Source organism: Coturnix japonica, chromosome 3 (assembly GCF_001577835.2).
Source record: "Coturnix japonica isolate 7356 chromosome 3, Coturnix japonica 2.1, whole genome shotgun sequence".
Classification (NCBI taxonomy): Eukaryota; Metazoa; Chordata; class Aves; order Galliformes; family Phasianidae; genus Coturnix; species Coturnix japonica.
Window position 1 is genome coordinate 43,974,642 of NC_029518.1, and position 23,281 is coordinate 43,997,922.

At 43.9% G+C, this 23,281-nt stretch overlaps 1 protein-coding gene across 4 annotated transcripts in view; it reads left to right on the forward strand.

Moving 5' to 3' along the window:
• Positions 1-15,070, forward strand: part of AKAP12 (A-kinase anchoring protein 12) — a 31,588-nt gene extending 16,518 nt beyond the window's left edge. For all 4 annotated transcript variants that reach the window (XM_015858138.2, XM_015858139.1, XM_015858140.1 and 1 more), the window contains 3 exons: positions 5,477-9,252; positions 9,871-11,781; positions 12,421-15,070. In XM_015858138.2, coding sequence (XP_015713624.1) covers positions 5,477-9,252; positions 9,871-11,781; positions 12,421-12,429 — 5,696 coding nt within the window. In that variant the 3' untranslated portion in view covers positions 12,430-15,070. The remainder of the gene's footprint in view (positions 1-5,476; positions 9,253-9,870; positions 11,782-12,420) is intronic.
• The last annotated feature ends 8,211 nt before the right edge of the window (positions 15,071-23,281 follow it).

Sequence of the window (23,281 nt, forward strand, 5' to 3'; positions counted from 1 at the left end):
TGTACATACTGTGAATAGTAGGGAAAGAAAGCTTGGGTTTGAAATAAATGGTCAATAAGCAGCACCACCACAGATGAGCCACAACAGTGAAGCCCGCAGGTTTGCTGGAAAGGCAACACCAGCACGTTTTTGTGCTTCAGGCTGTTAGGGGGGAGGGGGGGGGGGGGGAGGGGGGGGATTTTTTCATTTACTAAACCTGACCTCCTGAAATCTGAGGTCAAAGGAATCATGAGTTGGGGAATGGTGTCCAATTCCCGCACTCTGCAACGAAAGCCCAAAAGCACAGCTTATTTATTTACATTGCTTAAGTATTCAATTTCCCTAATAATTCCCAATAGGTGTTTTGTTCTAAATGAATATTTAGGGCAGGTTTTCTGCAGATGTCACTTCAAACTGCATTTTGTTGGGTTTGTTTTATTTTCAACTACTGATTCTCCATTTGGATCATTTGTTAGCTTTGCTTGGCTTGGCCTTCAAATGTTTTTGCTAATAGTAATTGTGTAATTAAGGAAAAATGGACGCATTGGTATTGAGCTTGGTATTGAGCTCAGTTCAAATTCCTTAAATTGTGTTCTCCTGCATCCCTATCATGTGGGTTCTAGAGCAGTAAGCGTTCTGTGTGAGTCGCATTTGAGGCAAACCCCAGTACAGTGCTGAAAAATGATTCTGAAATCATCTCTCAGCTTCAATTTTCATGCAGGTTCAAGCAGGCCCACCAAGAGTGTTGTGTGTGCAACTACGAGTAGGATCTGGCCTGAATACTTAGACAATGCATAAATGAAAACAAAACAGCAACAAAAGTTCTCTGGAGTCTTTCAGTGGTCAGTTGGGCTGGAAACACAGGGCGCAGGGTGTGTGTGACATCCATCTGATAGACTTAGAATGCGGGGAATTTATGGAAAAAATCCAGCACAGCGCTTCAAATCCTTAGGGGGAAAAGTCAACCAGCTCCAGATGTTGACATGGTTGACTGCGAGCACTCCGAGTGCTGTGTGTTTAACTCTTGCAGTCGATGCTTTTTTTCCCCACTGGCAGCTACCAGTGGAGGAGTGTTCTTACTTCTGGAGACATAGGAGGTGATGGGAGTGGTTAAGTCCAACTGCCGTGGTGGCTCTTTTCCTGCTGAAGAAGTGCAATCCATTAAATTAATTTTTAATAGAGTGAGGTAAGAATTGGTTTGACAGTGCTACTTTTCCAGCATCTTATCAATATACTTAATGACAGAATGCAAATAGATTCTTACCCTGGACTAAGCTACCTAAGGAAGTTTAAAAAAATAATAATCAAGCTCTTCTCATTAGCCAAGAAGTATCTCGTTTCTTTCAGGAGGAAGGAGACCACCTGCAGTGGTTAAAACACAATCAGCACTTTGATTCCATCTTAAAATGTTTGAGAGTTTCACTGGTGTGTAAGCAGTTAAAATGGAATTTCAGCTTCAGTCCTTAGCCACGGTGGGTTTAAACAGTGAAGTGGATCAATGTTGTGATATGACCTATGACTTCTATCCCTGCCTCTGGCTGTAGCTGTATTCCCTGGTTTTTCTGGGCAAGTCCATAGCTGGTGGAGTACAGCCTTACCCCCAGGACAGGCCAAGAGAAACAACATTTGGGAGCATTTCATATTTTATTGAGGATCTCTTGTGTTCCCGAAGAATGCTTTCAAATCCTATGAACTGATTCATAAAGTGAATGATGACTGCTTCAGTGCTCTTAACAACACCTTGTGCAGATAACCTGCAAAGCCTTTGCAGTAGAGCTACTTGTTTGCTTTGCATTCAGAGGTGTGCTAACAATGTTTGGGCACCAAGAATGTCATTAATAAAAAACATCACTAAGGAATCCAGCTGCTGAACAGCAAGATCAGCATGCATAGTTGGCTTCTTAGCCAACTACACCATTAGATAGAAAAACACCATTTGAATGTTATCTTGGAGAGTCATGGCATGGTTGTGAATGGCACTTGGCTTGTCCTGAATCCAGCACAGCCTCTGGTGGCACAGAGTGGTTGGCCTGCTGTGTCACCCTGACCTGTGTTGGGGAAAGGCAGCTGGAGCAGCTGGTGCATTGATTTACGTGAGAAGCAGCAGAGGGAAGCAGCAAAGCAGGGCTGGGAACAAGGGCAGATAGTCACCCTGTGGCTGGCAGCTGAGCTCTGCTGTGCTGAGGGGAGAAACACCTTCCATGTGTGCAGTGAGGGAGTGGTGCTCAAGTGATACATGAAGCAGAGCTGCAGCTTTTCTGACTAGCATTAAAAATGTGTTCGTCACTCTTGTAAAGTTGTCTTTAACTTTTGCAGTTTCCTTAATGAAGTATTGCAAGGATGTGCTGTCAGCCTGCTTTAACAGTTCCTAAAAGCTTTTGCCCATGCCTCTAAACTTGTGTGTTATCTTTTTCTTATTCCATTTGTGCTCTTATTATATACCAATTGGATCTATGGGTTTTGTAGTAGTTTTTCAGCTCTTTTCCCCTGCAGAGCATTTTTGTTTATTTATTTATTTTTAAGTTACCATGTCTTTATATTAGTGTGTTATGAATGCATCAGTTCAGAAATAGAGTGAGCAAAAATTCCCTGAGTGCTTCTCATGAGTATGAAGAGATGCCTTTATCAACTTTCTCATCTCTCACTTTGGAAATAAATACCTCGTTAATTTGTATTCTCAGTCATTCTTCTATTATAGCAATCCTGTTTACCCTAAACGCCTCTAAATTCCTAGAAACACATTTAAGAGAAGGGGGGGGGGGGAAGAAACATAGACTCAGCTGCAACTATAAACTTTAAAACAAGCAAACAAAAAAACACCTCTCTTTTTTTCTTCAAAATGTTAAGCATGTCTTCCCAAGGGCTGCACATGGGTGGATAGGAGAGCCCTCACAAAGCTGTATCCACTTGCTCAGCAGTTGCCCACAAGGGTCTACAGACCCTTTTCACCTCTACTCCCACTGCCTACTGCTGCTCTTTCCTGCACAGAGCCAGCATCCTCAGCTGGCACACAACTCACCTTTATCTGAGTCACATCAGATGGAGACAGAGCATCCCATATGTGAGAGTAAGGATGCTGGCATCAGTGCAGGTCTGAGGAGGAACAGGAGGGAGGCTTTGTCAATCTTGTTTACATGAGAGGAGCTAGGATGCTTGGCTCAGGATCAAATCTGTATTTGACATTAAATGATAGGTGTTTAATTTCATAGCTGGTTTACCCTGGAGAAAAACAAACAAAAGCTTATAGCGTAGACAAAGGGAAGGAATATCACCTTCTCTACCTAGGGAAAGAAGGAGAGGAGTTAATACCACCAACAATGTCGCTGTGTTGAAAACGGTAGTACTTATAAATATCTATTAAAACAAAGCTTATATGTATAAACAAATATACATATATAGAGGAGACTGTGTATCTATCTATTTGTATATGTGTTAGAGAGTATATTGAAGATCTGATCTCTCTGTTACTAAGACATTTAAGGATGTGTTATGTGCCATAGCATTTGAAGAAATACCAATGACTTTGTGAATTCCCACTGAGCCATGATAAGCTTCCTGTTCAAATTACGTAGTTTGATGGCAAGGAGAATGCATTTTTTTCTGGACCTAAGAATAAATGAACACGGATACAAAAGCAGTTCCTTGGCTTTACCCTTATGTACGATGAGTGTAAAACTACATGTGTTTGATTCATAACCTGACTCAGATGTGGATGACTCAGTTTGGATGTTTTATCCTTGTTTGAAAAATTCAGGGACCTGGACTGTTGTCAAAGGTCACGCTTCTAAGTGAATCAGAATTAACGATTAAAGCAAGTAATTTTAAGGTGCTAGATAACAAGAAAGATAAACAGCTTAGCTTATGTTGGTTGGGAAGCAACAACCAGGAGGCTGCTGATAGTGAATGTAAACATAATTTGCCCTCCAGACAGCCTATAGACTTCATTTTTCTATAGTTGTTTCAGCCCTGCCTAAGGTACATTGTCCTTGTTCTTATAAAGATGCAGTCCTTCCTAAAAGGGTCATGTACAGGCAGTGCTGAGGAAGCATTTAGGCTGGAAGTGGCCACTGGCGCTCAGTGGTCCAGCCCTTGGGCAAAGGAAAGCTCACTGCAGTTGGATCCAACTTGCAGATGGATCAAATAAATACTAAATCAGTTTTTGAGAATGCAGTGATGTATGTGCTTTTGAAATCTGTTTCCTGCGTGCCCTTCTGCATTGAAACACCACATGTGAAGCTTAATGAAGGGGACTATGCCTTCTCCTAAAATGTTGCCTATTAGCATTGGATTTTGCAATTTTTTTGTTGGTCACCTTGGCATAACAGCAAGAAGAGCACACTGCCTCGTGCAAGCTCTTCCACTTGGCACCTGTTACACGAAGTCAAGTGTCAAGAACAATATTCAGTTGAACTCCTGACAGGATCAAAGACAAAGAATCTGTTGGCACCTTGTATATGCTGTGGACTTTTATCATTGTGTATTATTGATCACACAATTCCTGTTAAAATTCTGACTCTAACAATAACAGCTTAGTGCTCGTTTAGAGCTTGCATTTAGAGTTATTATAACTGTTTAAGTATGTAAAACAGTGTTACTTCTCTGGGGGCATGGGGCAGTTTTGTGCTCTAAGCTGGATGTGTGGATGTGTGCTGGCTTCCTAACTGCCACATTTCAGAGGGATTAGCTTGTATACCAGTCTGTGAGTTCCTTCAGCTCATGGCTATAAGGAGTAATAACATATAAACTGTCCCAGTAAGGTTGAGAGGGTGGCTGCCAATGTCCTAAAGGAAAAATTCAAACAGTGCTCAAGAAAGAGGCAGTGCAAACGCAGATGTGTGAGGGCTGGAGGGCAATGGTGATGTGATATGTGGGGCTGTTCCAGGATTTATGATCTTTAAAACAAATATGTTGTAATGCAACTGTCCTGAGGTTTACAAGCTTTCAAGAAAATTAGGAAATTTCTCATGGGCATTTTCACATTTCACTGTTCTTTTGGGACAGAACTGTAAAGTGAGCTTTCCTTTACTTGTTGTCAATGTAGGTCAGTTCTTCAACCCTCCCACTCCCCAAGGCTCCCTTCTACAGGGAGAGGATTCTGAGCTTTACTTCAGAAATAATTACGTACGCAATTCTTGACATTCTTTGAGTAGTAATTGGGTAGATATGAAATGTTTGTCTCATAAATCTGCTATACAGTCCAAAAGAAGAAAAGTGCTGCAAAAATGAAGAAAATAAGGAGTTTTAAAGGTGCAGTTGTGTAAAAACTTTGAAAGAATATATACAATGAAATGAGAAAGGAAAGGAATCAAAGTAATCTTTGATCAGAAAAAGACTAGTTCAGAAATTTTTAACAGTAGCACATAGAGGCACACAGATAATAGAATGTTTATGTTTAGGAAAGCTGTATATGTGTGTATATGTATATATGTATCTATAAAGGTGTATTACAATAATAAATCAAGAAGGAAAATATTCTTTTTTTTTTTTTTTTTAACAGTTGAACAAACCGAACCTTCCAGTATAACTTCAAAGGAAGACGACGCCCAAACTATGGAGACAAGTCCATCTGACTCAAGCACTAAGGATGGTGTAGCTGCTGAGAAGGAGGATGCTCATGCAGATAAGCGGTTGCCATCTTCAGAAGAAGATGCAGAAGATGCTGAACATGCATCAGAGCCGCAGTCTTATGATCTGGGCTTTAAAAAGGTTTTTAAATTTGTTGGATTCAGATTCACAGTAAAGAAGGAGAAGACAGGAAAATCAGAACCAGTTCAACTGCTTACTGTAAAAAAAGAAACACATGTCACTGAAGGAGCTGGGGATCAAAAAGAAGTCAGCTCAGAAGAAACAGTGATGCCTGAAGATGCACCCTCTGCAGAAGACAACACCAAAGACGCACTGAAAAATGAAAAACCAGAAGATGAATCTCCTAAAACACCGGAAGCAAATGAGATTTGTTCTCAGTCATCTGCTTCAGCCACTGATACTGCTTCACCATTAAGAAAGTTTTTTACTCAGGGATGGACTGGATTTCGAAAAAAGAAGAGTTTTAGGAAGCCCAAAGAGGATGAACAACAGTCTCCTACGAAAGAAGAGCAAGAAAAAGAGGGAACAACGTTAATGACTGAAACCAGTGAAAAGGAGAAATCAGAGTCTGAGAAGCAAGTGGAAGAGAAGAATGTGACAGAGGTAACTATTGAAACACAGGGAAAGGAGCAGACTGAAGAGAAAAAGCAGGAGTCAAAGACTGCCATAGGATTTGGTGCGAGTGAGAAGGAGGAGGTAACTGAGCATGATGAGCAAGATGTAGCCACAGCAGGTGCCAAGGAGGGAAAAGCTGAAGATCAAGAAAGTAAATTGGTGGAAGTCTCAGAAGATCTTGGTGAAAAGGAAGAAAAAAATGAAGGAGAGAAAGAAAGTGAGGTTACAGAGAAACCACCTACAACAAAGTCAGTGATGCCTGTAATCACCACAGGTGTGAATGAAGAATTGAAAGCATCCACAGAAGTCCTACCTGTAGGAAAAGATCTGGAGTCAATGGAGAAATGTGAAATAAATGACAGAACTGAAGTATCCTCTGAAGAGAAACTTGGAGCAGGATCCTTATTAGCAGTGGAAAGTTCTAGTGAAGATTTTAAAAAATCTGAAGGAATAGACGGAAGTAAACCTGTTCTAGGAGAGAAGGAAATGTCTGATGAAAAAACAGAGACAGCAGAATTGGAAATTTCACCCACAACAGAAGTGGTCACTGAAAAATTGGAGACACAAGGAGAAGCCCAGGATGGAACCACGGAGAAGAAGGCAAGCAAAGAAGATGAGGCAAAACCGGCTCTGGATGCTGCTGGACCAAAGTCATTTTCTACTTCTGAACAGTCATTTGACGCAGAGGATGATCAACAGTCAGTCAAACCCACTGATGAAGGACTGCAAGGCAAAATTGGCACTGATGGTATCAAACCAGGCGAAATAACCACAGAAATAGCTCCTGAGGAAGCAAGTGGAAAGAGGCCTCCAGAAGGTATCACAAATGAAGCTGAATTGCTCTCTTCTCAAGAAAAAGCTAAATTACAAGGCAGCCCCTTAAAGAAACTATTTACAGGTACTGGATTAAAAAAACTGTCTGGAAAGAAGCACAAAGGCAAAAGAGAAGAATCTAAGTTAGGGGAGCAAGGAGAATTAACTCAGCACTTATCGTATTCCCCAGATAGCCCAGAAGAACAAAAGGCAGAGAGTTCAGCTTCTTCTCCCGAGGAGCTGAATGAAATTCCTTCTTTGGAAAAATCTGTAGATGGAACACAAGTCTCGGAAAATGAAGATGCTGCTGTTTCAGATGTGGAGAGAAAAAGAGAAAGTGTGACACCCTGGGCATCATTTAAAAAGATGGTGACTCCCAAGAAACGTGTCAGAAGACCTTCTGAAAGTGACAAAGAAGAAGAAGTTGATAAGACAAAGAGCACTGCAACGTCATTAACTGAAAACCCAGCTGAAGAAAGTCAGATAGAGTTGAAAGAAAATGGAATGGACCAGAAACCAGAGAAAGTCACAGAAGAACCGAAAAGAAAGGTTGACACCTCTGTGTCTTGGGAAGCTTTTATATGTGTAGGTTCTTCAAAGAAAAGAGCCAGGAAATCATCATCATCTGATGAAGAATCTGAGCATAAGCTTGGTCAGGAAAGCCAAAAACTAGAAGAATCTGGACAGAGCAAAGAAACTGCAACAGATGCGATTCTTACTAGCTCTCAGGAGAGTGATCAAGGACAAGGAAATTCCTCTCCAGAACAAGCTGGAAGCCCATCTGAAGGTGAAGGGATTTCAACATGGGAATCATTTAAAAGGTTAGTCACTCCAAGAAGAAGATCCAAAACGAGAATGGAAGAGAGAACCGAAGACTCTGTCACAGGATCTAGCCTGGAGCATTCAACATCAGATGGTGAGCCTGGAAAAGATGAATCATGGGTTCCGTTTAGAAAACTTATGCCTGGCCGTAGGAAGAAAAAGTCAGATGGGAAGCCAGAAGCAGCTCATCTTAAGCAAGCGAGAGAAGACATGGCAGAAACAGCTGAAGAAGATTCGGACATTCCAGCTGTTGTGCCTTTGTCTGAATATGAAGCAGCAGAGCAAGAGAAAATTGAAGCCCAGAAAGCAAAAGACGCTGAAGTATTGAAAGAACGAAGCTCAGAGGAAGAAAGAGTTGAAAAACCAGAAGACTCGCTAAGTGTTAAGCAAGCCAGTGAAGGGCTAGTACATGCAGTTACTGTTAGTGTTGTGGAAGGGGAAAGAGCAGTTACCAGCATTGAAGAAAGGTCACCATCGTGGATATCTGCTGCTCTGACAGAGTGTGTTGAGCAGGAGGAAGAGGAAGAGAAGGAAACTGAGAAAGTACTTGAATCAGAAGTTGTTGTAGAAGAAGCTATTGTAGTTGCTAAGACAATGCCAGAGATGAGAAAGGATGTAAGTGATGATACCACAGCAAGTGAGCTAGAGTTAACCTCAGAGGCAGTGACTGCTCTAGAAGAGACAGCAGAAGCTTCCTGTGCTGAAGAAACGATGGAAGTGTCCTTTGCTGAAGAGACAACTGAAATGGTTTCTGCTGTTTCACAGTTGATAGAAACTCCAGATACTACAGAGGAGGTCACACCTGTACAGGAAGTAGAGGCCACTGAACAAAATTTGAAAGAATTAGACAAACAGACCCAAAAAGTTCTTCATGAAGTTGCTGAAAGAGTGAAGTCTTCAGATGTAACGCAGCTGGATTCTGAAAGTACCATAACAGCAGCTGTAATTTCAACCATGCAAGAAAGTGAGTCAGAAGAGAAAGATGATGCTAAAGAAGAGAAAATTGTAGGTCAGGGAACAATTTTGCTTGAACAGTCCGTGAAAAAAGGAGAAAAGCTGGAGGATGATGTCCAGCCCCTGGAAGGTACAGGGAGTGTTCAGGGTGAAAGTGGAATTGAAGAGAGGGTATACGAAGGTTTAGAGAAAAGTGAAATGTCTGCTGCAGTGAAAGAAAGTGCAGAAGGAGATGAAAATGTGGATTTATTGAGAGATGAAGGCCACCAGCAGATATGTGAAGAAGCAGTTGTAGAAGACCATGAAGAAATAGCTGAAGTGCAGAGGACAACAGAGGAACCTTCATCGCAAGACAGTGAAGCAGTAACTCCCAAGGAAGAGCAATTAGCGAAGCAGAAGCTTTCAGAACAAGAGAAAGTGCCCCAAGCAGACTTGACAGTAGATGAGAGGAGAGACGACCATATTCCAGAAGTGCAGGCTGCAGTAAGTATTACATAAAACATAAATGTTGATCTGTCAGGGGAAATAAATAAATAAATATGGCACCTGATTTAGAACCAGGCTGTGGCAATATTCCTATCAAAGACCCTTGTTGTGTAGTAACTGGAGTTTGTTTTTAATGAGACAGATGCACAGAGGTCCAGAAGAAGCAGCTGCAGATATTTGTGCTGCAGAGTAGTGTGGTGGATGTGAGAACATACAATATCCATATGATACCTTACATAGAACTTGTATCTTCAGTCACAAGCATAGACAGTTGCAGCTGAGGCACTTCTGCAAAGGAAGGAATAGAAATCACGTCACTATCTCCATGTCATGCAGGAGTTACTATGACTGATTTGTTTCTGCCTTCTTCCACCATCTTTCTGGCTTAGTCTGTGTTCCAGATGTGTCAGCTGTCCGTTGTTTCCTGAGCCATGTCCTGTCAAACTGGATATGCTGGGATCTTAGTGGCCCACTAAACTCAACATACTCAACTCACAATCTTCCCATAACCCTACTCCCCTCGTGGTCTTATATTCTGCTGCTCTTGCATCCAGAGTGTTCTCAGTCTCCCCCAGCTCACATCCTTATTTACAGGACTGTTACCATTCTCCACAGGTGCAGAACGAGATTGAAGATGAAACCTCTGCATTAGGATCTACAGGAGAAGAGCCTGCAGAACTTGAAGGAGAGGGTGAAACACTCCCTGTGGGACCAGTGCGCACAAAAGCGGTTGTCGCAGAAGTCCCTGTCAGTACTGAGAGTCAGGATGAAACTCCTGAGTTAGACTTGCAAGAGCAAACTTGTATCAAAGCAGTTCCTAGCGAGGTACCTGCACAGAGAGAGGAAGATGATGCTGTGCTCCTTGGAGTAAAGAGCTCAGAAGTCATTGCTGATGAGGTCCCAATGGACAGTGAGGTAGAAACCTCAGCTCTTACATCAGAGGCAACTGGCTCAGAAGCAGCTGAGGCTGCTGAGCAGAGTGTGAGGGATGAGGATGGCAGGCAGATTACAGCAAAAGATCCTGTCCCTGTCCTAGAGTCAGAACTCATAGAAAAAACAACTGAAGCTCTCTCCCAAAGTGATGAAATTGAAAGTGGTAAAATAGAAGATTCCATGCTCAAAACTGAAACACGCTCACTGTCTGATAATGCTCTCACTGAGCACCCTTCCAAGACTGAAGAAGACGAATCTACTTTAGCATCAGCATGCCTAGATGTCACTGAAAATGGAAGCACCATCTGCACTGACGTAAGTCCTAAGACAAGCGAAATACAGAGCAGCTTAGCTGAAGAAAGGACTGCAGAAACAAAACAAGAACTTGCAGAAATCTCAAACAGTCAAGACATTCAGAAAGAGGAAAACATAAATGGGCAGTTGATGGAAACAGTCGAAGAATTTCAGTCTGGAAAACAGGAAGCTGTGAGGGATGATGAATGTTGTTCAACAGCTGTCCAGCAAGAGGTTTTCTCTGTGCAAGAGGAAGGCTGTGACTCGGCCTCTCCACCAGCTGAAAGCTCAGAGTCCCTGGAAGTGCCTGTGCCTGTAGCAGCTGCAGCAGCTGAAGAGCATGTTGTAGCAGAAGCTGCTACGCCCACAGCCAAAACTGTAGACCCCTTGGCAACCACACCAGAACAAATGGCTTCTGGTGAGGTCCCAGCTTCTACTCCCGACTATTCAGGCTGTGAGACTGCAGAGCCTGGTACTGTGGAAGCACCCCAGCCTCAGGTAACTCACGCTTATGTTAATGGAATATCAGAGAAGGAAGAGAGTTTCTGGAGTATGGATCAGCCCAAACAAAACACTGCTCCTTTAAGTGATGGTCTCACTCTCTCCCACGCGGAATCTGAGACGGATGTTGTTCCAACTGGGACTATAGAGTCCCAGAGTACAAAAATTGTATTGAACGCCATCCAGACTGCTGTTAACAAACTTACAGAAACAGAAGAGACAGCTGCCTTAGAGTCAGAACAGCACACTAAGTCCAGAGGGAAAAGCCTGACAGACACGACTTTACCTGAACTTTTGGAAAGTATGCAGGTAGTAAAGGAAGAAGAGGTATCAAGTAAAGAGCAGGAGCTCCAGCAGTCCCGACTAAGCAAGCATGCTATATTAACAGAGTCTGCAGATATTCATGCAGCTGTAGAAAAAGCAAAAGACGTGCTATTAACTTCTGAGGCACTGGAAGATGGACCAAGTCAGAATTCTGACTTTGTGACTACTCCTGAAGACATTTCAAGGGATAGAGTGAGAGTTGAGAACTCAGCATTAGAGATAAGTACCTCAGAAGATTCAACCAAAGATATCCTAGACATACGCCAAGTAAAACTGAAGGAAAAGGAGATAGGAAAGGTTGTGGAGATCTCAGACCAACATATAGGTAAACAAACGTGTGGAGAAAGGGAGGAAGATGGTCACCCACTAGTGGAAGATGGGAAAACACAAACATGGCAGGACGATGGTTGCCAAGAAGACACAGATTGTGATGGTCCACAAAGTCAGAACTTGTTGGCTCCTGAGGCTCTGAATGTAAGTAGTATTCGTAGCCAGTGATTTCTTACTCTTCGCAAAGTAGATTTTGGGATTTCTGCAATTATTGTCTCTTTTTTTTTTTCTTTTTTTTTTTCTTTTTTCCTCCTCGGTTTCAGAAAAGACAACTGCTCTCTGCTTTAACTGGCCATAGAATTCCCCACACAGTCTTTACTGTCTCTTGGGCTACTTAGCGCCTTGCTTTTTTCCATACAGATACTCACATAAAAGGCCTTTGTCTTGGCCTGTAGTTTAGTGTGATATTTCTAGGAGGTAAAAAATTATGATTTCCAGTTTTCCTAGGTTAAACACCTACAATACAAGTCTGTATAGGATTTAATCCATGAGCGTGATTCCATGCTAACAGCTCTTTGTAAAAAAAAAACTAAAGGAGGTTTTTGTTGCCTTCCATAGTAAAGTTGAAGTGCTTCTTTCCCAAAGCTCTTTGCACTTCAGTGAAATCTGAATCAGAAAAGGTGACAGTTATAGTCTCTCACACAGGTATTTGGTGTGATTGCTCAACTAAGCCACGTGACTGTCTTCAAATCCATTTCTAAAATTGTTTGAGAAAGATACTATGATGCTCTTGAGATAAATTGTCATTAATAAAGCTTTTTTTTACTGCCTTTTCTCTTTCAGTCGTGCTAAGGATCCGTGTGGCGTTCTGAGAGATACCAGTGTTAGAGAACAACTGACAATCCTGTGAGAGAACCAGGAGCTTAATTCACTACCCTTTATTCTTGGATGTTAACACCTGCTCTTTTGAAGACTTCACCTTTTTTGTCATTAAAAACCAATGCCTTTAATATTGGGTATATCCACACGTGTCCCATTCAAAGGTCATCTGCCTCTGCTGAAAATGTCCCATTTAGACTGGAGATGCACATCAGAGTGAATGGACAGACCACTAAAATTTGTGTCAGAGTTGTTGCCGTCCCCTCACTTAACTTTTCCGTCCTGTATGTCCCATGTCTCTTGAATTCTCCATTCATCCCTAAAACCCCTACCTCCTTTCTGCGGTCCCCCTTACTCCCACCATCTTCCGTAGCTGCCTTGATTTGACCAGCGAGCGGCCACAGCTGCTGCTCGACTTCTGTGCTGAAGGGGAGAGCTGACTGAAGAGAACACATGAGACTTATGGCTGATAGAAGGTGCGTTTGTCAAACAGCAGGAACTGGATCACGCACAGATTTTTGAGCAAGGTGCTCAAGATTGCTGCCTTTCAGTCCCATTCAGGTATCTCTATCTGTCCTTCGATTGTGCGGGCCTGATTTAGTCAGAATTTGTTTCTACAGTGTAGCTTGAAAGGAGGTTGAGAGTACTCTTTTTTTTCTGTTCAAGACTTCAGGTTTCGAGACTGGACTGTAACGTGTTGAATATTTATATGTATGTCTTAATCCCAGTTCTGATTTTAATGTAGAGCTCTGATACTTCTGTACTGTTTAGGCATACCCTAAAAGGAATTTTGTAGAGTAGCCTGGAGAGGAAATTCATACTGATGGAGTGGAATTCAATAACATATAGTTTCATATTTATTGTTCCAGGTTTATCCCCTTGTAAAATCTCTCCAAAACTTGGCAGTCATGCTTTGAATATTTATATGTAAATCATAAGCCCAGTTCTGATTTTAATGTAGAATTCTGATATTTCTAAAGACAAAAGGAGAGCCCTGACCTGTTCCAGATCCAACTGTGCTGACCAGTGTCCCTTCCACTTGCAGTCCTCTCAGGTTTCTGAGAACCCTTTAGGCTTACCCTTTCCCTGCTGTCTTGCTCATACAGCAGCCCCAGGCGTACCACAACCCTGAATCACACCCTGCTCTTGGCAGAGTCTGCTCAGTCCTGATCACAGCCCCATCTATCCCCAGGATGTTACCTTCACTAACATCATATAATATTCACGTTGTATACAAGTATCCTCCTTTCCCAACCCATGGCTGAACCATCCCATCACAGCATTCCCCATTTCTTGAGATCCTTGTTGCTTTTACCAATTCCCTGAGGGTGGGGGGGGGTGGGGTAGAGAGGGTAAGGGCTTGGTAATGAATTCTGCCTTGGATTGCAAAAGGCTGAAGAAAAGCTTGTAGTACTGAGTTCCTAACAACCTTCACCTAAGCTGGGTTGAACTGAGAACAGCTGCAAACTGGGGTGAGCAGGGTGATCTAAAGACAGAAAGAAACCTCACTGGGATTGCCTATCCCCAGCAGGAGTAGGTCCTTCCTTTTGTTGTTTACATTAGAATCAAACATGGGCTGCAAGTCAATCCTTTCAGCTCTGATTTCGAAAGTGAAGGTTCCAGATGGCACTTTGTGAAACCGATGCCACCAAGCGAACAATAGCTCACTATCCTACCTGTATAGTAATTTATTTGAAAATCAACTCTTAGTGTACAAATGCTCTTGTTACAGCAGGTGCTCGCCTCTCCTCGGGGCTGCACATACAGCAAGCAATGTGACTGATTGCACTGGTGTGATTGCACCATCTGGTGCTGCCCTGCGTGGAAGCATCAAGAGATTTTTCCTTACCTCAGAGCAAATTATATAAATATTTAAAGCTGAACAATGTGGTTTCAAACAATCCAGTCTGTCTTTGTCCATTGTTAGCGGCAGCTTTTTCCCCCTAGCTTTGGGCAATTCCAACAATCTCTGTTGGTTTCCACAGGTTTAAATTGGCTTGCAAGTTAATCGTGCTCTTAATAACACCTCACAAGTGCAAACTTGGCTGAATTTGTACAAACTGTATACCTATGTACGTTAAGCCATATTGCAATAAATGCAGCAGGTAAAACGAAATAACAGTAGCATGACCTGTGTAATCCCAGTTCTTATGTTTGTAGCTCCAAAGCTGTTAATAATATGTAAAGTTAATTCTTGTCTGAACCTCATTTAAATAAAGCTAGCTTTATCACAATGTAAATTGTCTGTTGGTAGTAATTGGACAGGCAAGTGCTTCAACTTGCTCGTTTTCTCCATTAATCCAGGGCCTAGGTAAGCAATGCGACAAACATAACTGTAAAACAAGTACAAAAGCTTCTTGTAACTGACAGCTGACAAATATCGCGCCTGAAGCCACGCTAACGGTGCAAGGAGCACGGCTCCACCTAACGATCCCACTTTGTTCCGGTGTATTGCTTTGGCCTCTGAAACTCTCATTTGAGACTGTGACTTCTGGCTTGTGCTTAAAAGCTTGAAGCTTTCTCAAATCCAATGTATTGGGTTACCAAATCTGATTTTTGTTTTTAAGGTAGATTTTCATTAATTAAATAAAATACAACTAAAATTTTCTTCTAATGTGTGTGTGTGTTGTTGTTCTTTTTTTCAGCTTTACTTCTTTTTGCTTTATCTTCAGTGAGTTTGATTTGCTCCTGATGCTAAATCCATTGTCAGTAAATACCTGCACTAGTCACAGGAAAGGCAGGCGCTGAAGCGCTCAGTGCAGGATGCTGTTTCCTCCTTTGTTTCATATTGCACCCATGGGCTCGTACTGCAGGTGCCTAATCACTGCCCAGCTCAGCAGCATCAGGAAGAACAGACTAAAGCAGCAGCTCCCACCAGACTGTGCCTGAGGTGCACAGCTGTAATCCTCTGCCTGTCCTTGTGCAAAGTCTATGTATTTATGCTATCCTGTTACTCGTTAATATGAGGTCTCTAAACGGCCATTAGTGTAGGGACTGGAGACGAAGCAACCTGAAGCACTGGAGGCTGTTTTGTTGGAACAGCTTGAGTATCCTGCCTATTAGCTCAGGCTATGGAGTGGATCTGGCTCTCCTGTTTGGATCAGCACACGTGTGAGGCAGCTGTGTGCACAGAGGGACCTGCATGGCCTGGCTGCAGCAAGTGCCTGGGGATGGGCAGGCTGCCTGCCAGAAATGGGATGCCTGAGGTGGCCTCGTGTGCTTGCTGCAGACTGGAGCTTTGTTATTCACAAGGCCATGAGGAACTGGTGCCCTGCAAGGAAGGGCATGGCTTGGGATGGAGAGGAGAAGCCCGGTGGGACTGGCAGCACAAGGTTTTGAGACCTGGCCTTGGGGAGATGGATGAGATGTGTGACCACTTCCACAGTGCTAACAAGGTGGGAGTTTGGCCGTTTAGTCTTTACCAAAGGGAGAATGAAAGATTATGTGTGAAACACCCATGTCTGTCCTGCTACAAAATTCTCATGGAAAGTTTTTAAAATAGGATGAACTGTTTTCTGAAGTGTCTCTGGTTCCTCTCTAGCAAATGGCTTCCATTGCTGGGAAGGTCTGCCTAGCTGAGCTTTTGGTGCTGGGACTGATGATAGGACAATGTGAGGGCAGCAGAAGGCCAGCAAGTCATGGAAGCTGCTTCCTGAGAGTGGTCTCTGCATCGCATCTTGCAGCAGCTTGATCCTATCCCTCTAATTCAGCCTATAGCTGTATCCCCATCCCTCCTACAAAGGAACCAGAGTAGCAAGAATAACCATCGCAGTAGTTTTTCCTCGAAGCAGCTGGACAGGAAGGGAATTCTTTTAAACTCACAAGGAATTTACAAGCCAACTGCTGGCCTGAGCAACAGAGATCCCAGGGGCCCATCATGAAGCATCCCATCACAAATCCCAGTGTCACAGTCCTCTCGCAGTGGCCTTCTGTGGGCCCTGGGTCCTGCAGTGATACAGCGCCTGCCCTGCATGAGCTGTCTCTGCCCAATAAGTGGTGCTGCGTTGATTCTACACTCATTTCCAGGAGATGCTGCCTGCTGTTTCCTGTACAAATGGCTGTACGAACTGAGAAACTGACACAAACCTGCCTGCACTGCCATGTCCCTCTTTCTGGTGGCAGCCTTGAGGGTTACACATTGGTTTTTACTGATCTCCCAGATGGTGTTTTCATATTACTTTATGAGAAAGACCAAGAATTATGAAGACAAGTGTAACCTGCCCAGTACTCGGGCTGTGACATGAACTCTCCTAAACTGCACTATTTGCTGAGCAATCTTAAAGACTGCATTATTCTCTTTGGCATGAATCTCCCTTCTGGGAAAATACTTTTATTGGATTTTTGCATAATCTGTCTTGATCCTGCAATTGGATTTAGGCTTGCATGTCCTCTCTGCTCCCCACAGAAGAGGCAGCTAATACCTCACAGATGAGGGGAGGAACCTTCATCTCTGTCAGTGGCTGCTGTGGCAATAGCTGGGCACATTGCCTGCCGTTCTTTCTAGAAAGGTGTAGCTCATTAAAAGAAAAACAAACCAACCCTTTAAGCCAGTATTCTTATGGACTGGTGGATGCAGGGCTTATATTTGCCATGGCAGCATACTGACTAGATTTGAAATCGTTGCTTTGTTTTCTGTCATTCACAATTGGTAGCTGCTTGTAGTAAGAAGAGACAGAGTATATTATCTGTATATTATTTCTGAACGTGTCATAAGGCCTGGACCTTCCCGTTACCTATTTCTGATTGTGGCTAACATACAGGGGGAAAGCAGTGACGTGCTTTGGCAAGCCAACCCATCACATTTCCATGGAGCACTGTAGAAATGAGGAACTTTGGCACACCACCACTGAAAAACCAATCAGTTCTTGCATTTTGAGTTGCAAACTATGCAGGATATTGATCAGTTGTCCCCTCATAGGGGTGAAGTAATACCAGCAAGGAAGTGGCGGTGGGAATTAGACTTGCCAGTTGATTAAGACTTAACTGCAACAGATAAAGGCTTTATGAACACAGTGGCATTTCTGCGATGAAGACCTTCCTGAAGAATATGTTTGTCCATGTAGACGTGTATATCACCATTAAAAAGAAATGGAATCTGTTCATATCCTGAAAGCAATACTTTGCAACGAATCAGAACTGCCGTGCAGCGAAGTGCTTTCCCTTTCTGCAGGAAAAGGCAGGAGTGGCAGCTTGTAACATCCGATAAAATAAAAAACAAGAAGTACAAAAGTATCTGGACAACTAATTATGCAAAAATTAATTAAGAGTAAAGTTCAGTGGAGCTCTGTTCTTCCCCTCACTGCTGTTTTCTTATGTAATGGAGACTCTGGAACGAGCTAATGGGTCTCCTGCTCTGGGTGGAGGACACAGAGCAACGTTTGGAAGGCTACAATTGAATTTTAAATAAGTTAGACTGAAATATTAATGATTCTCCTGCTTAGAAGAGCTTAAAATAGACCCTCGGAGAAGGAGTGCCGAGGTTTGCCTGTCTAAATGTTTCACTGAGAAATCTCTGATGCTGCTTGATTCTGTCGTGAGCCCAAAATACAACCAAGTCATGGGAACAGAGAGTCAGAGAAAGAAGACAGCATCATTTGTAGGCAGAAGAAAACGTAGTAGAGGGAGTAGCAGTGATTGTACTTTTTGCCCCTTGCTTGGGAAGGAGGTGCTCCATGCTGGAGGAGGGACATGTGAAAAGAAACTACCAGACAGCCTGCCTGGAGTTTGGTAGTTTATGTGGATGGAAGGGAATACTATGTTAATTCATGTAAGAAAATCCACTGAGGGATTTTAAATATGCAGAAACCACACCTAAGGCAGGAAATCCCAAAACTGAAACCGGGAAAACAAACATAAATTTACAGGGAAGTACCACATATGCTTGTCCCATGCTTACAACCTGCTTCAAGTACCCGCTTACAGACACTGCTTAAGACAGGATTTAACAATGCAGCAGTTTTTTAGTGTGCTGTTATGGTGCTCTCTCCTGCTGGAGCCCTTTGGTAATCAATATATGCCTGAATTGGGAAGGAATGGGTTGTTCTTCCAGTTCTACGCTGCTGGACTGAGGTTGGCTGACATTGTTTCTCCTCCCATCCTCTGCTTTTTAGGTTTATTAAACAATTTTTACTCAGGAAAGCTAGAACTTGGAAGAACACTGCATCAGATCATGGCATCTGCTCCTCCCATACCCAGAGAAGCTGACAATGTAACATCTCTGCATCCAGCAGGAGCCCTCTTTACCCCAGTACACCCTCCAAGGCCACCACCTCAGAGAAAGAAAGGACTCTAATGCTCAGACAGCAGTTGAAAGAGAACCAGCTCTTCGGTGGCTGTGTGATTTAGGGTGACTAAGATACAATGTGCAATGCACGTAGTAAAACACAAGTTATTCAACAGAGCTCAGAGGATAAGGTATTTTATGCCAGCTGTTTTCAAAAAAGACATGACCACTGTCTATAGTAACACCACTGACACCAGGAGCACCTGTCTCCTCCATAGCCTTAGATGTAGTAGATTCCTGGTGCCACTGGGGCTGACAGTAGCATCCTCTGTCACATAGATTTGGAATTCCCAGTTCACACTTTGCCATTTGTTAGCTACACTTAATTAAACCAGGTGCTGAGAAAAATCTAACAAGAAAGGTGCGAGTTCCTTTCATTTACTTTTAACCAGATCTGTGGGCATCTGTTGAGCCATTCAACTAAAGGCAGCTCCTAATCATCATAAACACACAGAAAGGGAGGGAATCAGAGGAACGACAGGTGGTGAACCTTGGTAACTTAATTGGTAGTAACCTAATTAGCGAGAACTACAGCACCTTGAATTGGCTGCTTCCTGAGACTATTCAAGGATGTGAAACCCATCAGGATGAGTCAGCAGGGAAACTCCCCGGAAAACTTTGCCAATTAAGAGGTCTGGCTGCCTTCACCATACACAGCTCTGGGTGGAAGGGGATCAGGAAGAATGTTCTGGGATCACGTAGGAACTGATTAAGAGATTTTTGAAGAGGAATGTGGGGATGTGTTAAGAACTGATAGGGGGTCTCTACTAGGAGAGTGGTTAGGCCCTGGAACAGGCTGCCCAGGGAGGTTGTGGATGCCCCGTCCTTGGAGGTGCTCAAGACCAGGTTGGACGGGGCCCTGGGCAACCTGATCTAGTAAATGTGTATGTTTGGTGGCCCTGCCAGGCAGGGGGGTTGGAACTACATGATCCTTGAGGTCCCTTCCAACCTGGGTCATTCTGTGATCTGTGATTCTGTGTGGAGTGTTTAGTGGAAGGATCAGTAATAGAGGAAGAGATTAATCAAGGTGGATTTGAGTAGGAAGGAATATAGGCATAGAAGACTGGTTGAGTATTAAGGTCAGAAGCTTGTGCTGACTGAGCTGTGCTTGATCACCACAGCTGATCTGCCTGCTTAAATCTGATTTCTGACCACCTTCAGTGTGTCTGGCTTTCTGCTTCACAGCTGTAGGTGTGCCTACCATGGAGCAGAGCTCTGTGTGCTAACGTGTGGGAGCTTTAGGGGGTTCTGGGTGCTGGTGCTAGACAGGTGTGGTGCCAACAGTGGATGTGATCTGTATGGAGTGGGGCTGCATTCCACCAGTGAGGGGGAGGAGCAGTATCAGGCCACCTGGACTGTTCATCTGAGAGCTGTGTGCATGCAGGTGGGTACTGGCTGGTAAAGACAGAAGTTTCTATCTATCTGTGTTAACTTCTGAGTCTGGATGTCAATGTACTTGCAAGAGTGCGCATTTACCCGTACTAACTGGATGTGCTCAGGCTCTGTCTCCTCCGTGACCCTGACGCTGTGGAGCTGTAGCAGCCCCCCATCTGCTGCAGGGATGGGCAGTGCCGAGGCCCAGAGCTGCCGTCCTTGACTTTACGCTTCTCTCGTGTAGCTGGAACCGAACGTGCAGGAAAGCGTCAGGGTTTCCCCTCTGCAAAGCTGCTCTGCCTCCTGGCCGTTGGCTCGTGGCTCCCTCCCGGTAGCACCGCCGGCAGACGGGGGGACACAATCCGAGGCTCTCCCTTTCACCCTCTCTTCACCCAAAGCACTCCAGACACCCCTGGGCGCTCCAGAGGCTGCTCACCACACCTCATTCAGCCCAACACCTTCTGCCTCTTCCCACAGGAGAACGGCACCACCTAGCGTTATCTGCCTGCTGCAGCTCGAGGGGATCCGCAATGCCCACAGCACGGTTCCAGCTGGGAGCAGCTGGGCTGGAGCAGAGCAGAATGGGCACAAGGTAGACTTGCTCTTTGCGTAAGTACCTCCTCAGCAGGTTCTGATCACAGCCTCTGAAGTGGGTCCGCCAGCAGTCGGGCTGCTGTGGCTCGGTGCTGTCACACAGGTGGAGAAGAAAGGATGAGAGCTCTCCCCTTCAGCCTGTGGCTGTTCTGCTAATAAGTGCGTGAGTTATTGGTTTTGTGAGTTAATGAGTGGGTGAATTAATGAAGCAACAACTTTGGGGAATTAACAATCTGGATCAGCCTATTGAAAGGAGATTGAGCCCTTGCTAACGAGCTCATGATCTGTGGAGCGTGTCACTCTGTGAATCTGAGAGGCTCAAATGAGCTGTGACATTTTGTCAGTGTCAGAACTGGGATCTCTGACATGTCCTCCTGGTGGGGATGAGCTGCTTTTGCTATAGCAGCTGGGGCAATGGGTTGAATAAGTGTGTGTTTGTTGTGGTGGCAAATGAAAAGCTGAACAGTAACAATAACTGGAAGAAAAACTGGCAAAAAGAGGGACTGTGAAACTTTGAGTTTCGTCTTGCTTAGAGAGCCACTGCATCAATGCTGATAAACCTTGGCATGAGTGTAACTTGAGAAAGCAATGACCAAGCCAGAGGTGTAAGCTCAGGGATTCTGATATCAGTGTGTACTGGCAGTGGGCCATGAATATACAGACAACCAGAGCTGAGACTTAATGCTGTGGCAGTACAATCAGCTGCTACTTGCACTGGGAGGATTCAAGTCCTAAGGTGATGGTGATGGTTAATGACCACTACTTTGCAACAATCCCTATTGACACAGGAGCCCAAACATAGCTGCTTGATGAGGACACTTACAAAGGACTCCCTCCCTTCACAAAACAAGCATCTTCCATCATAGGCAGCAATGGGAATGTCACCACCCACTCACTGGCTAGTCTGTTTTACTCTTTAGGTTCTCACAGAATCTCAGATGTGGATTTATTGAAGGAACGGTCATGGGTCACCCACAGGGAAAGTGGTGAACAGGGACAACACCACTGCTTGCCTCACATTGATGCCAACTGTCTTTATGCTGAACTGATGAAACAGCTGAATGAAGTCTAATTGGTGAGTCTCATCGCCATACAGCTTTCCTGTGTGGCCTGTATAGCACCCTAAGGGCTAATGACAACAAACCAGCACATCTCTGGAGGCATTCAAGGCCAGGATGGATGTGGCTCTGGGCAGCCTGGTCTGGTGGTTGGCAACCCTGCACACAGCAGGGGGTTGAAACTAGATGATCATTATGGTCCTTTTCAACCCAGGCCATTCTATGATTCTAATTCTATGGCAGAGCTCTGAGTGCTGCTGGCAGATTGCTCACCTTGGCTATTTCCAGCATAATTGATACAGGCAATCATTGTTTAATGAACTTCTAGTGAATGAAAACTATCGATATGGAAGAACAGGAGGCAGACAGGAGGACGTTTGCTTTCACCTGGCAAGGGCTCCGAGGTGTATTTCCTCACGTCTCACAAGGCTTATCACAGCCCTCTGCTTATGATGAGCTGGACGAAGAGCTGGAAGCATTAATATTACCACCAGAGGTCACTGTGGGGCAGCGCATCAGGTGCCTTAAGAGACGGCCGCTTGGCGGAACCTGCTAACCGGGCTGTGAACACCTGTCATAACACTCCTGCGGTTCGGTAAAAGAGGAGAAAAAACACCCCATAAAACCCAAACAACCGAGGATTCAGTGAGGAATTAGTCTTCTGGGGAGACAGGGTGGCAGGTGGGAGAAGAACTGTCCCTGCTGAGGTATTACCCAATGGTTATGTGTGCTTCTGAGTAAGAGGAGCTACATGCTGTGCTGGACACTTCAGGATCTTGGAGAGTATTTGTTCTAGGAATCATTATAATAGGTTGGCCATTCTATAACTCACTCTAGAAAACAAGAGCCTGAATCCTGCAGCAGCACTGGGAGAAATCAATGAGTGATAGAAACATGTAGTTCCCTGCTGCACCATCAAGTGGAGTCCATCTGCCCTCCTCTAGCACCTTGCTCAGCCTGGAATGCTATGAAGAGAGGCCTTGAATGTAAGTAGCTTTTAAAGAAATAGTAACTTTCTCCTTCCCAAGTGGTATTTGGGTCCCTGCAACTCATCTCCCCCACTGCTATTTTAAATTAGTGAAATGGAGATTAAAGCGAGCATTGCTTACCAGTTTAATCATCGGGCCATAGATTTCTGTTCCTTTTTACTGACTCTCATTGTCACTTACAGTTTTGCTTTACTCTTTGCTTTAATAATCTTTCCCTTTACCTTGGCATCTAGCCTGTAGTTTAACATGGTTATTCTGGGAGGTAAAATACGTGATTTCCAGTGTTTTTAGATAGAGAAAATGCTTGCTTTGCAAGGATGTATGGGATTTGATATACAAATACACTTCCCCTCCAGCAGAGCTTACTAGAAATCCAAAAGGACATGAATGTTTCTTTCCGTCATAGAGTGCCTCGTTCCCAAAGCTCTTTGCACTTCAATGAAATCTGAATTGGAAAAAGATGACAGGTATAGTATTTCCCTGGGCTATTTTGTGCACTTGCTTAAATCAGAAGACCTTCCTAATCT